The sequence below is a fragment of the Geospiza fortis genome, unplaced genomic scaffold, assembly GCF_000277835.1.
Source record: "Geospiza fortis unplaced genomic scaffold, GeoFor_1.0 scaffold327, whole genome shotgun sequence".
NCBI classification, from domain to species: Eukaryota; Metazoa; Chordata; class Aves; order Passeriformes; family Thraupidae; genus Geospiza; species Geospiza fortis.
In genome coordinates this window covers 843,244-861,450 of record NW_005054410.1, presented here as the reverse complement: position 1 = coordinate 861,450, position 18,207 = coordinate 843,244, and the positions used below count along the sequence as shown (strand labels likewise).

The 18,207-nt window shown below is 36.6% G+C and overlaps 1 protein-coding gene across 1 annotated transcript in view; it reads right to left on the bottom strand.

The window, feature by feature from the left end:
• Positions 1-18,207, bottom strand: part of PDE3B (phosphodiesterase 3B) — an 87,864-nt gene that overhangs the window by 11,643 nt on the left and 58,014 nt on the right. Inside the window, 5 exon segments of the mRNA XM_014309182.2 lie at positions 409-619; positions 787-893; positions 3,293-3,438; positions 5,869-6,114; positions 6,772-6,822. Coding sequence (XP_014164657.2) covers positions 409-619; positions 787-893; positions 3,293-3,438; positions 5,869-6,114; positions 6,772-6,822 — 761 coding nt within the window.

Below are 18,207 nucleotides of genomic sequence, written 5' to 3'. Positions count from 1 at the left end.
TCCTAAATTTGGCACACATAGATTTAGTCTGTCCTTAGATAATAACCAACCATCACCTCCCCCAGACTTAGAGCCCCGAATTATTAAAAAGTAGAGCTCACAACTAAGCAAGCATTCAGAAACACAGAACCCAATTCCCAAGTAAGAAATGCTCCTTTTCTAAAATTCCACAGAATATTGCTCCTCTACAATAACAGCTGCTGAGAAGGATGGGCCATTTCAAAGCAGCAACATACATTCAGCATTCTTTATTCTCCCCTAAATAACACATTACAGATTATTATGAGATTTATGTCCTTCTTTAATCCTAGTAGGCGCACGGGTCTTGATTTTTTGTTTGTTTTTATTTTAATTGCATTATTTTCAACCCTTACGAAGCGACTGAAATTATAACAGAGTTTACAGTACCTGCTACACATATAACCTACAGGTGTTTTAACTGGCTGCTGAAAATCTGGAGAGCTAGGAGTGTGTCCTGGAGGCTTGTGTATATTAATGCTTGGTTTTGTGAGGAAATCAGCAGTGTCAGGGAACTCCACAGGTGACCAGTTGCTGAAAGCCCCGCTGGAGACAGATCCATGGCTTGGTGAACCCACGGGACTCAGGCCAGGAGAAGCACCTTCCAAAACAAACATGACACGGGGTCCAGATGACAATAAAGGCATTGCTGTTTACAAAAAGAGGATATAAACAACGAGGGCCATGCTGGAGTTATTTTAGTGCTTTGTTTACATGAAAAAACCTGTGATGTGCCATCCTGTTACTGTACAAATGGCATGATCCTACCTGCTCGTCTGGGAGCCATGTGATGAGTCAAGGTCACAGAGGATGATCTTTGCTTTGGTATTGTCAGCAAGTTTGCACCAAAAGACCCATTTGAGTGAGATCCTTGGCTGAAAAGAAAACAGTGAGGATTTTTTTTTCATTGTTTCTTAGTTTGTCTTCCACTTTTATTAAATAAAATGCTTTTAAAATAGCTACATTGCCCTGTGACAGGTCCACCACCATTCAAGAAAAATACTACAAAGCTGTCAAATTCAAAACCAGCTAGAAAATAAATGTCAATTACATGAAATAAAAACTGCTATGTACTGATTGAAAGCAACAAAAAACTTAACCCATCCTAAAATGATGCAGTAAATATACTCATATTATGTGTCATAGGTTTTAGTTTCTAACATGCTACCTTCCTTGAATATTTGAAGCAGGCTGCTTCCTAACAGATCTGAAGATTGATCACTTTGGAAATACAATTAAAACATTACACAGCCACATAAATTTTGAATATTCAATTAGGTGTTTGTTTTATTTATTATAAACTTAAAACTGAAGCTGTTTTTGACATCAAAGTGTGTTTTGCTTCCCTGGCCAAGTCCTTAAACTCGATTGCTCAATCCTGCCATCTGCTGTTCCAGGGACAAAATTTCACTCTATGGTTTAAAATTGTATTTCCTTTAGGGAACAAAAATGTAATATGCAATTAAGAATAACTGTATGTGTTTACTTCAAAGTGAAAATAGTTAATGTAAAACTATTTTTCTTCAGAAGGGGAAATGAGTATTTACCAAAACAGATTTAATCTTCCTTAAGCCGATGGCAAAAAAAGTCCAATACAGAAATAATTCTTGATCTCCCAACACTAGTTTAAATAGATGAATATGAAAAATGAGTTCAAGAATAAACACGGATTTATTTCTGTGTATCTCCAGCTACAGGAAAGGGTCCAGTGGAGGCCATAAGATGATGAGGGATCTGAAGCATCTCCTATATAAGGAGAGGCTGCAGGAGCTGGGCCTGGTTAGTTGAGAGAAGGCTGAGAGGGGATCTCATCAATGTATATAACTGTCTCAGAGGAGGGCTAACAGGATGGTGCCAGACTCTTTTCAGTGGTGCCCAGCAAGAGGAGGAGGAGCAATGGCCATAAACTAAAACATGAGAAGCTTCACCTCAGCATGAGGAAGAACTTTACATTTTGAGCTTGTGTTTGAATGAGAAACCAAGTCAAAAATCTGCATACAAATAAAACAGAAGAGCTGCTTTTGAATAGTAGGAAAGTGAGGAAGCCCTCTGTAAATGTACACTGAGACTGCAGCAGGAGGCCTGAGCCTCAAATTGAAATCCCATGGTTGCTAAGGTTAAAGCAATTTCTCTGGTCCCTGGTTATTTCCAGTGGCTACAAATGGGGAAGTTCATCTGGACACCAGGTCAGCATGGAAATACAATCTTTTAATGACTACTACTGCTCATATTAGAATCTTTAATTGTAATTCATACACAAATTACAATCAAGTTTACAAAGTAAAAACTTAAAAGACCATATTTTATTCAAGGGTGAAAAACCACTGAAAGGGACAAATTATTCAAGCGGGTCACTTTAATATTAAATATAATACTGATAAGTAAATTCTTGGACATGCGTATATAAATTCCATCTACTACTAATAATTACCAGTTATCAGCATAATTCACTTTTTTTTTTAAAAAAATGCATGTTATATTTCCTTATGACCTGTGTGGAACAATTTAAAGAAAAAAGTAACAAACAAAAAACCAAATCAAGTAAAAACCCAAACACAAAAACCGCAAACAAACAAAACAAACAAAACAAGAAAAGCAAAGCCACCCACATTTTTAACAGATTTCAGAAGTAAAGACATACTCATTTATACATTTAAATAAAATTAAATGTGTGAATTTTCACTAATATACAACATTATACAAAAAGGAAAAGAAACCCATTGATCTTAATCCTAATTCAGAATGTTATCTGATTCTGGAAATAAAATGTCTATTTGCACCATAGTTACTAACAAGTAGAGAAGAGATTACTACCTTAATTTATCTTGAAACTTGCTTGATGACTGGAGGAGTAATAAACATTATAATGCCAACAACAGTGGCTACCAACCACAAGAAAATTGTCTCACCTTTTTAACTATGCATGGGTATATGGAAGTTGGCAAGTGATACATATATTCAACAAAAAGAAGGAGGCAGTCAGTGCAAGTTTAGACACTAGCTTGTTTTGCAATCATGTATGCTGGACTTTTTTTTCATTTCCTACTCAAGCTTATATCAAGTTTTGCTTACTATGACAGAGCACAATATTTAACCTCAGAACAACCTGATTTCTACTTAAGATCAACCTGAGTTACACAGCATAGTACATCATTAACTTTTCCAGTTTATGCTGGCAGAATTTGGAGGCTTAACTCACAAGACTCTACATCCAGTACTTCTGCTGCCAAGTTCCAGCATTATTATTGCCCTTAAAATGCTGTCCAGTGCTTACCTTGGTGTGTTATATTCCTGATGGGATCTCTTGCTAATGCTACTCCTTTCCCATCTGGATGATGTTGATTCCATAGATGACAAGCCAGAAACTCCTGAGGATCGTCTCAGCTGTGGGGTTGGCAGGCTGCTCCTGCTACTTAATCCCTGTTGAGTAATTTGAGCATGGTTAAAATCCATGGAAGTAAAAGCAGATGTTAAAATTTTATTTATGGTTTGTAAGGGCTATTTATTGCTAATTTTTATAGCCAAACAGCTGATGTGGTACCTTACCACAGGTATGGTCTCTTACTCCAGGTGGAGGTCTCTCGAGGGCAACAAGGCCAGGAGATAAGAGGTGTGCACACTCGGGGGTTTGCCTAGACAACTTTTACTTGCCTTGACTGTGAAATCTAATAAAATCATGACTGTTAATAGCAGAAACCCACCCATCTGGAAAGCATCCTACTGTCATACACTGGGAGATCTGGGGACAGTTCTAGGGACAGTCCTGATGGAAGTGGAAACTGTTTCTGTTGCAGAGCAGCCTTGCAATGTTTTTTGTCTCCTATTTATTTTTTTTTTCTGAATACTGGGTAATTCACACTTTGAAAAAACCCAGGTGGAAGGGTTAGCATTAGGTAAGCAGTTATGACTAGCTGAAGATCTGAAGCCCAGTTACATTCTTTTCCATGTTTTTAATTCCTTTGCTATAGAGGAGATCAGGCAGCTCACCACTGAGTCATGGAATGGTCTGTGTTGGAAGGGACCTTAAAGATCCTGAAGTTCCAACCCATCATGCCACGGACAGGGACACCTTTCCCTAGACCAGATTGCTCACAGCGCCATCCAGCCTGACCTAATATCCCATCTAATCCTGTCCTCTTTCAGTTTGAAGCCATTTCCCCCCATCCTGCCACTACCTGCTTGTGTAAATTCCCTCTCCACCTTTCCTGCAGGCTCCCTTCAGGTACTGGAAGACCACAATTAGGTCACCCCAAAACCTTCTCTTCTCCAGGCTGAACAGTCACTGTAGGAGAGGTGCTTCAACCCTCTAATCAACTTGATGACCCCCTGATCTACTTGAAAATTATAACTGAACACATTTTGGAAGCCATTCAGGAAAGAGAAATAAAGATGTGCATAATCTACAGCAAAAAAATATGGAGGAGACCTTTTATATTCCTAGAAAGGGAAAGAACGAACGGGAACCTTTCAAAATTATCCATTTTGAAGAAATACTTTCATAATATTTTCTTTGCTGTGTTATAACCTGAAATTTTTGCTCACTTACCTGGTTTTTAAAATCAAAAGAAACCTTTTCTTGCAGTAACATAGATAGGGGGAAATATTTGGGCTTACTCTTAAACATACCAAAGCCAAAGAATTATTGAATGATTGTGGCAAGCACTAGAAAAATTTATATACAGAAAATCTCTGGAACTTGAGGAAAAAGTTACTTTCTAGGAAGGAAAAAAAGAGACCAGCTGTGAAAAACCATAATATTTCAATCTCGCATACTCTTTATAACTGGTCTGTAGCAATGAATATTTTTCATTTCACACTATTTTGACTAGCTACAAAGAAATTTTAAGAATTAAAAGGTATGCCAATCCTTAGCAGCTTTTAAAGACATCCACAAAGAAAAACATGCTGAATGACTGATCCCTGCCCAACTGATCTCTGCAAGTATCCATGTGACGTTACAAGGAATTTCATACTGAAGTGGTTCTGCAGGATCTTCCACAGACTAACCTATAGATACGGAGTTTTTCCCCCCAAAAAACATGGTTCCCAACAGGCATTTCACAGGCTGAATCAGGCTCCAAAATACTAAACCAATCAGATGATCAGTTTGGGTCAAGTTGCCCACTTCCTGGAAATGTAAACAACTACAGGGCATGTCCCAGAGCAGCCTCCACAACAAATCGCCTCAAGCTGTCAATACTGGGCTGGAATTATTAGCTCTGGTGCTCTGCAGATAAATTCCAGTATCATAATCTTTTTCCCACCACATTCTTTAGCATTTCATATAGTAACTACACTCTTGCTTTCACTTACTAACCCAGGCTAATGGAGAAGTGACAGTAGATTTTACACTGGTCACATCAAGTGATTTGCTGAAGAAAAAGAAGGGATACTTTTTCCTCTTACATAGCTGACTTGCTTCTGTGTGATGGCTGGTTTGCTGCCCACAAGAGTAAATTTCTTGGGGGAAAAAGGTCAATGAAAAAACCACACTGACATTAATGGTTAGATAAAGAATGTAGAAGAATCAAGAACAAGCCTGTTTGTCCCATATCATGAGACTATAACACCTTCAGTTTATATTTGCTGTTGTTTTGAGGAATGTTGTGATCAGGGTGCAGACCAGTGCTTGTACTGTCTACCCATCAACCACCTGAATTTGCATTTTAGTACTTATCTCCATTTCATTCAATGTGTTTTCACAGCCGCTCCCTTTTGACATTAAACATTGTCCACAGGTACTCACTAGAGAACCTGCTACGCATAGCATTCTTTCTAGATTAATTTCCCTTTATCTATTTTTTTTTTTAATTACAACACACACGTGAATGCAAATAAAAGATGTTAGACCTTGAGCAGCTTCCGGTCTTTTTCAGCAGGTTCCTCTATTTCAGGACAGGGGAAGAAGCCAGGAAAGGGAGTGAATGGGCTGGCCTTTGGCCTGCATGCTCCTGAGAAAGCACCAATGAGGCTGTTAATGCTTCGAAGGGAGGAGATCACGTGTGGGGGGAGGCATGGGTCACTCAGGAGCTCCGCGAGCATGTTCCGAGCCTCGTTCAGCACTGAGAGATCGACTCCACTCCCACTGCCAGCACTCTGCAAGAGATGGAAATGCTGCAAACCGTTAACATGCCAAAACACTTCATGCTATTCTTTGTTTCAAGTATCTTGTGCATTGCAAATTTAGCAAAAATAAATTTAAAAAAAAATCAATGCAACCTAATTTCTTTTAAAGAAAATATATATATAGACATTCAGACAGCACTGTCTGCAGGTTTTTGTCACATATTAAAAAGTAATTCACAATTCAACATTAGCTTTCATCTTCCTTTTCTCTATTTGAAATCTGTTGGCAATTTTTAAATCTCTACTTTCATTACTTTGTCTCAGCATTAAACTCACTCTTCCTTCTCTTCCAACAATATCAACAAATTTTGGCAGTCAAACTTCTAGAGCTCCTTACAGAGGTACAATTTCCACAACCTCATAATTTTTATTAACCCTGATTCTACTGAAAGAAGTTATAAAAAATTTATCCAAACAAAAGTGATTCGTTTTACTTTTGCATAATGCTCTGAACAGGAACAACAAGAGTCTACTACAATATAAGAGACAGAGAGAAAAAATAGGCAAATACAGCATCAACAGAAGAACTGAAATTTGACATTTTGAACAGTTTTGAAATCTGTACTCAATCAGATTTCACAAAAAAAAAAAAAAAGAAAAAGACAATTAAAATCATAATATACTGACCTGGTAGTAGGGCTTGTACCATTGCTTCAAATCCCAATCCCAAAGTATCATCTGTAAAGATAAAAAAAAGGAGAAAAGAAAAAATTAATAAAAAGGTAATGTGTTAATGGTAATTAATGGTTAAAGGTAATTAATAAATGGTGATGTGTTAATGTTGAAAAACAGCAGTGGCATAAATTTTGATTATGTGATGCAAAGGGGAATGTTTCTCCTTTTGTTTTTCATATGTAATTTGGGCCATATTCTCAGTTAAGGCTACCCAGCAGGAGCCCTAAAGAAGAGTTTAAAGAAATTGCATGTAACAGAGATATCGTGATGACAGAATAATATGGTCTTATTTCAATATTTTTGGATTGCTCATAAATCATTCAACATACACATTAAATCTGATGGTGATGCTGCTTTCCTGCTCCTGTTCACTTCAACATAGAAAAGCAAATCTAGCCTAAAACCTCCAAAATATTTTTTCTTTCAGAATCATTCAAACAGAAGCAATTTTTGTAAATACAGTGAAGAAAGCATTAAATCATATACTTTTAAAAGGGGCAAAAATCTCTCCAAAGAGAGGTTAAAAATTGGTATCTTTAAAAAGATTTTCTTGCAGGAGGTTTTGTTAGGCTTTGCTTGAACATGGCTACAAAGCCCCATGTTCCGAATAACCTCACTAAACCCACCAAACCCACAAAAGAACGTCAGCAACACAATCTGAAGATGCTATCAGCTTCAAGTACGTCAACAGCACTCACTTAATTTGTCTTTTATACTGACAAAAAATGAAAACAACATACAAGAAATGAAATTCAGATGTCTGTTCTGTTTCAAAAGCTTTCAGTCTTCATGACTTCTCGACAGATTCTAATTATTCTTTGATAAATTAATCCGTCTGCAAAATGCGTATTCATAAATTAAACATAGCTTTTCACTTTTTTACATTGCTACAGAGCACAAATAACATGCCAATACCCCACTTGGTAATTAATATTTTGCAATCCTGGAAGCTCTTCTGCTTATTTTTACAGGTGAGAACTAGGTATGTTTTTGTTCCTCTGGCACTAACAGCACTTCCAGGGAGAAAGCACAATGTTCCAGTCTGGTGCTTGTCCAGAGGAAGGTGCAGAAAGTGTCAAAAAAGAAACACAGGTGGGGACATGTCAACAGTGCCCAGGCAAGGGAGGCACTTAAAGGCTCTTTTTCTCCTCAGCTGTCTTCACAGAGATGCCACTAAACTGTGTTTAAAGTTAATAGTTATGACATCTACTTGCTAGAAAAACTGAAGAGATCTACCATGAAACATGTGCTTGAACTGGGAGTAAGTTGTGCTCTATCAGAAAATCATACTGGGTAAGGCAAGCAGATCAAAATCAAGAATTAAGAATTTAGGTATTTGAGAGTTTTGGGGGATTTTTTATGTGAGTAATCTAGCTACCATGTCTTTTTCTCTTTTTTTTTTTTTAAACTGTTTGTCACCGACAAACAGTAAGATAATGACCAACATTCTGTGGCCATACCCATTTTGCCATGATGCATTTGGTTTTAGCAACATCTTGCCAGACTGGGTTGTTTCTTTTCATTTGTTTGTTTGTTTGAGTGGTTTTATTAAATTTTCTTCGTTGTGAAGCGTCTCTTTCTAGATTGACGTTTCCTTACTGTATTGAACATCAGTAAATCTTTTGGTTTCATTCTGTCCCCGCACATAGAGACTGCATTAATCTGCTTCATTAACTTTTGCCTCAATCAGCAGCAGAGATCAGCTGTCCACATGGGTTTTGTTAGTTGTATTAGTAACCTTTGATACTAATGGGCCACAGAGTTGCGTCAGCTCCCTCGTAATCATGCAGCCTCCATTAGGGGACACAAAAGAGGTTTTCCTCTCAGAGTGTTTTATTTTTCTTTTGAATATGTGGTATGTTAGCTGATTTTATTTGTTTGCTACAAATGAGCTCACAATAACAATAAAAAAACCCTTAACTAACAAACAAAATACCAAACCAATAAACGTCTTGCTTACTCCAGAATATTTCTGAACCAAATCATTTACTGCAACTCCTTAATTCATCCTTTAAACAACATGTACTCATACACACGTTCACATCAGCTATAATTTTGGGGGTTAATCTTTGTGACCAAAAAGGTTCAAAACCTTCCTTTTGGTTTAAGCCTTGCTATGGTAAATAAACAGGTTCTAATGACCCACGCTTACCCAGTAAACACAAGGCAGACAAATCTTCCAATCTACTTTCAATGCAAATAATTGTTTGATATTTTAAATGATGGGGCATAACTTTATGTAGTTTTATTCAAATGAAAAATTTTACAGCTTGGATTCATCACTGAAAATTTTCTGTTGTCATTTAAACCAGAAGATTTAAGCTTCTTCACTTATACCAATTTTACAGCAAATAAAATAAAACAGTTTTGAAATTAATACAACTTCACTTTACATGTACTTTTCTATCAGATTTCTCTTTAATTCATTATATATCACCATTAACTAGAAGCCATATCTCCTGAGAGAAGACAAGGTAGTATATTAACACAGCCAGCAGGCTACCACAGCCTGCCATATTTTCAGGAGTCATTCCACATTCTACACATCAAAGTAATTAAAATGAACTGATGAGAAGTTGAGGTACAAAGTAGCAATCTCAGCTGCTAAACACGACTGGAAAAACATGCAGACCTCCATAAGCAATGAATATATTTCCAATAAATGGGACTGGGTACATCTCTGCACTAAGCACATCCTCGCAGGTTAGAAGTAGCGAAAGGGGGGTTACCTTTCCCTAGGTGCTCAGAACGCACCACAAGATGGCACTCAAAATCCAGAAAGCCTCCCCCACAAAAACAATTTCTGGAGAAAGTAGCAGAAAGCAGCAGGATATTCCTTAACACACCTTCTGCAGAATTGCCAGGGTTTGAAAAACAAGGAGGGTGACGATTTTAAAGGTTAACAGCTGATAAATTCTATTTCCCCATTTAAAGAAGAATTTTCTCCTTTGCACTAAGAACATTTTATTCTTTCTCTCACTATCTACCAGACTTAGTTCAAGCAGCCTAACTCCTTGCATTGCAAGTTAAATCTGGAATACTAAACAAGCAGTATTTCTGGCATTACTTTTTTCTTGAGAGCTTAGCAGTCTAAGTTTTATTTCATGACTGTGCATCAAGAAAAGTTACAAAGTATTCCCAGAGGCACACTAATCTTACAACAGGAGTGAAAAGACACCCTTTATTTTGACCTACTGTGAACAGACCAAGAGACCTTAAAATAGGTCTTAGGCAGAGCCTCAGCAATTTCTGATTTTGCAACCATGAGACTTGTTGCAGAAAGATCTGTACTCTGTAATACTAAGATTTTGTAATCCATTGCACATAACGTTCTTCCCTCACCTCCTCCATCAAGAAACACCTTATCTAGGATGGACTTGAGTCATAAAAGTTCCAAGCTGCAACTTAGACCTCTGCTTAGTAACTCACACTTCAGCTTTGAGCGTCCATGGTCAGGGGCAACATCACAGCAATCGCACGCATTGGAGCCCCTCTGAAAATCCAGCTTCAGTGGGCTCTGATACTGCAGATGAACTTCTGAAAGGTGGCAAATACAGCCATTCCCACCAGAAATGTGCATAGGACATTACCAGTCAGATTGGAAGAGAAGTTCTCATTCCAAGCCCAGAGTCTTCCCAGTTCATCCAGAGAGCCGTGAACACTCTTTTCTGATTTTGTATAATTGCCTGACAAGCTGCTCAGGGGCTTGAAGGACAGCTTCAATAGAAAATAGCTTCAAATAGAAAAAAAAAACTAACCAAAACAAAAACCCACACATACACCACACCTTGTTCTGTAACAGTCAGGGTCTGTATTACTTTCAAATATAATAATTGAATCTATTTAGTCTCAGAAATAAATTTCAATGTGGCTAAAAGAAGACAAGCCAGCTTAGAGAACCCCTTTAAGTACAAGTGACTTTTCCCTATTTGGCCATCATCAGCCAGCATAGGTCAAACTGAAACTTGTCACTCAAAACAGCCTAAGAGCCTCAAGAGAATGAATTTGCATCTCTGAAAATAAGTTTTTAAAGGCTAAAAAAGTTGTTAAAGTTGCTGTTCTGAACAATGAACACTGTATTCAGTACTATGGGTGTTCAGTCAGATCTTGGGAGATTTTAAATACCTATCACTTAGTGGATATATGCAGTAAAAAAAAAGGACAGTAGGCATCAGGCCTATGTTTTCTCAAACAATAAAAACAATATTTCCATGTACTTCAGAAGAGATCCCATGCTAGTTGAACACAAGGATATCAACCTAACCATCACCAAAGCTTAAGGACAGCACTTTGGCAAAGCACACATCATTAGCAACATCAGAAGCATGTTAAAAAAAATAACAAGGTAATGGTAACAGGGGCCTTCCCTAAACCAGCTTCGAGCTCCAGCAGCAGCAGCAAGGCAACTCTGTTTTTCACAAAATAAAAGGCAGTAAATGCTCCTCTGAGAAGTTTATAGTCTAAGCAAACTAAAAACAGATGAGAAATGGGAGAAGACAATCAAGGCAAACCAGCAGGGCTTCAGGGGGTTTGTTTGGTTTTTAATTCCTGTTCCATAGGAAAGGTTATCTTTCCTGTGGCAGTGCACCCAGTGGTTCCAGGGCCAGAAATAGATGTGTCTTTCAGAAGAGCTGATGCCATGGAGGGTGGAGGCTTTTTAGACCTTCTTTATACAAATACCACAATTCCATTTATCCAAAAATCTGTTTGAGGAGCATTTTCAACTTCCAAAGGCTTAACCATGGTAAAACAGTATGGATTTTACTTTTGTCAAGCTATAGATGACTGAAATTACTATAAAAGTACACTAAGCATTTTTAAACCTTTTTAAAAAAATTTAATCTTAAATATATATTTGACTAGACAACTTTGCAATGATGTTTTCTTAATAATTTAACTCATAAAATACAAAACCATATCAGCTTAGTTACCCTAGAATTACTTGTGACAAGTTATAGTAAGAACAATGTTAATGCTTATGCAGAGATTTAAAATACACAGCTAAAAAAAAATAAAATTTTGGAGCTTTAGAAATGTAAAAATAATTTTTAAAAGCTGAATAAAACCAACAATATTCTCCTTTTTCCAAGCTGAAACGTGCACACTAAGGCCACACACAATATTAAAATTTGTATCATTGCTATACAATTCCCTAAACCTAAAATAGGATTTCATTTCACTGATGATACTTTTTAAGAGACTCAATGTATGCTTTAATGCTTATAACAAAAATAAAACTTGTCCTATTTGGGAACATCCGTTCCATTCCATGCTCCAAAATTATAACGGAGAAAAACGAGCACAAAATTGAGTTTCTACTTCTGACTGAGTCTTTCATTGATCAAATATAAAGGATTCCTAGTTGCCAGTAGCATCTGTTTGACACCATTAGGCATTAGCTCCGTAAATAAGTATTTCCATAGCAACCAAGCATAGAATTAACTAAACAATGAAACCAACACCACAGCAACTTGATTCAGAAATCAACTCTGTGAAAAATCACCTCATTCAAAAGCCAAATTCTACAACTAGATAAGAAATAAATTTATTGTAAAATATGAAAAAGGTTGTGTTACATACCCATTTCTTTTCATGACTGCCTTTCAAACAAGATTGATCCATTGCTTTTATTTCCAGATTAGTCTTTTGTAGCAGCTTACAATCAATAACTGTTTTTTATCCATATAATTTAATAATGGAAAAAAAACCCCAGAGCATTTTACAATCTTGAAGCCTTAGGGGTCTTATTTATTATTAGAGGTCTTTTCCCTCTCTGTAGAAAAGGTAGATGTTGAAAAAAAGTATGTTAATAAGTAGTTAAATTTTATACAGTACGAACTAAAGGTGATGCAACCAAAGAATGAGTCTCAAAGTAGAGGCAGCATTATTTAGATAACAAAGACAACGTTCTGTTGTGAAATCCTGCAGGCCAAAACAGCAGCCACTTGTGTAGACTGCTGTGATCAAGACAAAATGCAGCCCTCAGTACCATACCCTGGGCATTTAGAATCATCATGGTATTTCTCCACTCCCTAAACCTTCCCATGAAAATAAACGGAAGAGGGGAAAAAAAACTACGGTATTTTTGGAACCCTAATACTTATCACTTCCTGACTCTATACACAATTTATTTATCCAAGGGTGTAAAATGGCCAATGGGTTGTGAAGTCTGCAGATAGCCACAATCTTTGAACAGAAGCTGTGTGTGCTTTCATGGTTCTGAGGTTTGGACACATATCCTGACGGAAACAGTCACATCCCCTGTCCAACGACTCAGTTGTTGACTCTGCTGCACTCTTTTATGAAAGACATTACTTTTGCTTTTTTAAGAGCCCTAAAATCTTCCTTCAGTGAAAAGAGATTCACTTCTTAATTGCTTTAATTAACACTCTTCTGTACACTAAGTAGTCCCTGCAATATATTTGGCTGGACACGTAAGAACAACACTGGATCATGCAGGTGTCTCGCCACCACAATGTTTCCAGCAGACTCCAAGTATCCTGATCTCCCCTGCAAATACAAATCTTTGACAAGAGCTGCACCTAAGTAAGCTTTAATAAGTCACTTTGGAGTTTTCACAAGCTTAGTTACTATTTTCAGTAACTTTGCCCTCAGCACAGACACAAAAAACAGAGCAAAAATGATCCAGTGTATGCTAAAGCTTCAAAGAAGCCTTCAGCAAGCTCATTCTTACAGCTAATACTACTCCCTGCAAGCAGATTTTTTTTTTGTTTGTTTGGCTGGGGTTTTGTTTCTTTTTTTGCACGTTTGTTTCATTTGGTTGTTTTTAAAAAGACATGCTACTTCTGCTTTTGTACCCAGGAGTATCAGCAGGACAGCATCTACTTTGTCTGCTGTAGAAAGTTCTCAGTTCTTATTGCCTGTTTTATTTGATCTGATCATCTTTTTTAGATATATTTTTTAGGATCTTTAAATGTTTCAAAAAGGTTCTAAAAGGTAGAAAGTTGAGGGGTTTTTTTCTTATTATGTAGGTAATGAAAAAAAAAAAAACTGTCTAAAACCACACTTAGATCATTTCCTGTTCCTTCTAGGTTTTGTCAGACTTGCACGTCGGAGTAAAGGCCAACCAGTAATTTATGACAACTGGGGGAGGGAGGGCAGAGGGGGGAAAAAAAGCCTGCTATGTGCAGATCCTTTAATTGCCCATTATAAGCATTTTCCTTTGGAGCATGTGGTTCTAATCACCATCAAAGGAAAGCAATAGTGCTAGGTGGATTACTGCTCTGCTCCGGTGCAGTTGCTTTGGTGTTCTGGCATTCTGCACCACTTTTACTGTCATCCAAAACCCAAACCCCTTTTTTTTTTTTTAAAGTGGTGTTTATTTTGCAGAAAGCAAGATCTAGAAATTGCTCCCCAAACATCCTTTTCCCATTTACCTATTGGCATTATTTTACAATTACACACAGTAAAAGCCTTTACTGCTGTGTTGACACACTGTTAATGCATCATGTTGGAACAGACAGAGGGAACAACCTCACATTTTATCTTCCTTCAATAGAAGGATGTGCAAAAATCTTATGCTGAAATATTTCATTGCATGCTGATGTATTCTTAATACAGTAACTAGAAACACTAAGAAAGGAACCAATTTCTCCATCTTAGAACTTACATTTTTCAATCAATTGGTGGTTTTCCATCTATTATCCTGAAATACATCTTGGATTTTTTTTCTTATCAGCAAAGAGAAACAATTCAATATGAACACAAGTGGGTTTTTCAGAATCAAGCTGAAAAGGGGAGATAGTGAATTTTTCACCCAGAGTTTTCTCACAAATTTTCTCTTTAAAATCTCACACATATGTATAAAACTACTTATATTTTCCTCTCTCCCCACTCCCTCTCTAAAACAAGAAGCATAAAATTAAAGTGTATAACTGATTTAGTGAAAAATTATCACAAATCTGAGAATGGTTAGCATCAAATGAATTAGACCAAATGATCATCTAGTTCAGTATCTTGTTATTAGCAATGGTAGCCACCTCAAGATAAGGCTATTCTTAAGTAAAGAGCAGCACAGCCATATGTTACAACATATATTTCATGAATATTACAGAAGTCAGTGGATTTTTCACCTTTGTCGTTCTCAGACTAACATAATGTTCCAACATCACACACCAAGGCATTTCAGAAGTTAAATGCAGATTTTGCAAAGTTCCCTTTCATTGTGGATCCGTTGCACAGTGAGGAAGCAAACAACCAGCAGCACTTTCATGCAGTTCACCCACTGAACAATTTGTTTTTGCAAAAGCTCCGAGTTGTTCTCCAGCTGACTTCAGGCACAAGACAATTTTTTTCAGACTATGAGGCTGCATTTTCATATCCTTCAGGCTACTTCACAGACACAACACCTTCAGCAGAACAAACCTCTAAATCACTGAACACCAACACTTTTCACTCGATTGTGTTAATTGCCATCTTAGGGGTTTTTTTTGGCAAAATTGCCACAGGGTACAGGCTTTACACAAATGAGTGTTGTTTTCTTTCAATGACTTGAGGATGACCCAAACAGAAATATTACAGGGACTGGAGTTAGAGAAGTAAGCTGAAAGAAGCTGGTCAAGACGCCAAAGAAGATATTATGTCATAAAGGAAAGCAAATATTGCTGCAGTGCTTTGGTTGGAAGTTATACACTGGGGCTGAACTGACTGCACCCTCAGTTGCTGAAGCTAAAGACTTAAAAGTAATAATTTAAAGCCAGATGAGAATATAATTATGAGACTGATTACAAGAGCAAATATGTTAGTGAAAGTTAAATCAGTATTAAGAAAATTTATCTTAATGGACAAGTTTCTGGTTGAAGTGCCAGGAAATACAAGATGATACCTCTTAGGGGGAGAAAAATATTGAAACTCTGAAGAATGTAATACAGATTGCTCTCAGTAAGAGAGGGGAATGCAAATTGCTGCATTCTACAGAAAGTGCCAATTTACTTTTCTCTAATGTATTCATGGTAAGTAGTACTTTAGTTGGCAGCTTCGTAAGCAGCTGAGAAAAGAATCAAATGACAGCAGATTTGAAAGAAAGCAGATTCCTTTTCCCCACATAGTAACACTGTGATGCTGTTCTAAACGAAAAAAAAAACCAACAGTGATGCCTTCCCACTTGCTGTAGCATTAAGTGATGACTAACTTAAACAAAATGACTTGGGAAGATCCACTTTGTGCCCAAAAAGCAAATCTTGCATAGATATTTGTTTATCTTGCATGTGCAAAGTGAACAAAGGAATTACCACCACCAGTATGGGAGAGTCACAAACATCATTGCACCTTGCCTCATCATCAATTTATCAAAGAAAATATGCAGTCAGACTGCTCTGGTAGTGGCTACCATTTACTAATATAGTGAATGAGTTCTCTGTGAAAATACTGAAGGCTCAGATTTCAGCTAAAAGAGGGAAAAAGATTCCCAACCAGTCTCAAACTCCTGAAGTCATGGTGAAATACTGTGGGTTTAATAAGGTTTAGTAGCACATCCTTCTTAACGTGTGTAAACTGAATTTCACATTCAGGTGTAAACTGAAATTCAGGTGTAAACTGAATTTCACATTCTGCTAATGTGGTAACTAAAGGTGCCTGCCACAATCATCATTTCCTAAATCAGATGTTCTTTTTTTCACTGGCTTTTCACATATGATGTTCCATTCTGCTGTTTCAATTATCACAGGATTCTCACACACTTAAAGACACAGCTGTGCAACCTACTAAACACAAAGGTAGTGGAAAATTGTATCCAAAAGCCTATTTCCATTCCACTGTTTTGATTTACTCTCTAAGCTATTTTGCTACCCTATCTGTAGAGCACAAGTTACAGTTACCTACAATATTATTATTGCAAAAGTTTCTAAGTACCATCAAGTCAAAGCCTAGCACAAAAAAAAAAAACAGGAGAAAAAATATTATGCTGACTTGTTCCCTAGTTTTGTTTTTATGTTTTCCCACTATTTTGATGAGTGAAATCCTAATCCAATCTCCCCTGAACTAAAAGAAAATATATTTTTTTTTAAAAATCAAACTTTTGTTTCTATAACCTATCTTACTTAGGATTTTGATGAGTAAAATCATTACCCAAACCTCCCGCTCCCCTCCAAAAGAATAAACCTCTTATAAATGCCCAGACTCAACAAAATCTTTTTTTTTTTCCCTTTCATTTTGGTAGCAAGACTCAGATGGAGAAACTAATATGAAAGAAAGAGGTCAAGATGGGTCAAGTGTCTTCCAGTGACTGTAAGATAATAAGGATAGCTTGCCAGTTTTTCCTATACAAGCAGAAAAGCATTGGAATCTTCTTTTAAACTGCAAGACAATTTTAGCAAAATCATCACAATAGTGAAAGTTACATAAACATCTACAGAGAACAACATTGGCAGTGAGAATATAATTTGCCATTTGGGACAAGTATTACTTACAATAAAGTTGCAGTGTAGCATGCCCAATAAATCCATCAAATTTTATAAATGCATGCAAAGGAACTTTTCCTTGGGGAACAACACTAATTTTTTAGTTTCTCAGCCTTTTTTTAACAGTGTTTAACGTGCTTGCTACGAAATCTCTTTCAGACCATGTTTTCAAAATACTTACTAATAAGATGAACCTAAAAGAAAGAAGCTTACACTCATCTGTGACTAATTCCATGTTCTTATCAACAAATTCATCTCTCAACCAGCATCTCATAGAACTTGCATATGTTTTGATTTATTGTCTGTAAAGCAGAAAAGGGGAAAATACCAAGAATTTTAACCATAGAAAAACAATGGGATGCCAAGACTCCCAGCAATATCTGACTAGAAAAATACTGTCCCAGTGAGAAAAGCAGGAAAGCTTTGACAAAACTCATCAGACCATTTTAATTTGCCGTTCCATTAAAAAAAGGGTCCCCAAAACCTCATAATCGTTATTTAAAAGGCAAATATTTATATAGCTTGGGGGTTTTTAACTGAAAGCTATGCACCTCATGATTTATAAACAAATGTTTTTTCCAATTCAGGAATTATAATTTTACTCTCAAATTAATACATATAAGAAATATCATCTACAGCATTTCATTTACTACATTTAAACTGATATGAAGCAATTAGAATTTTTTCTCTATTTGAGTGTTTTTAACATGAGTTAACTTATGATGTCCAAAATACACATATTAATCAAATACTCTTGCAAAGCATATACAAATTAAAGTAGGAGAATGTCTGGACAAAACAAATATTCAGGTATTTAGTCATTCATGTAAAATAAGATTTTATTGTAGGGACCTTCAAAGGAATAAAATCTGTACATTGTGTTAAAATCAATCACAAACTATGTCTTGTACCATAGGACCAGCAAATGACAGCTACACCATCAGCTTTTAAAAGGATGCATAAAATGTAA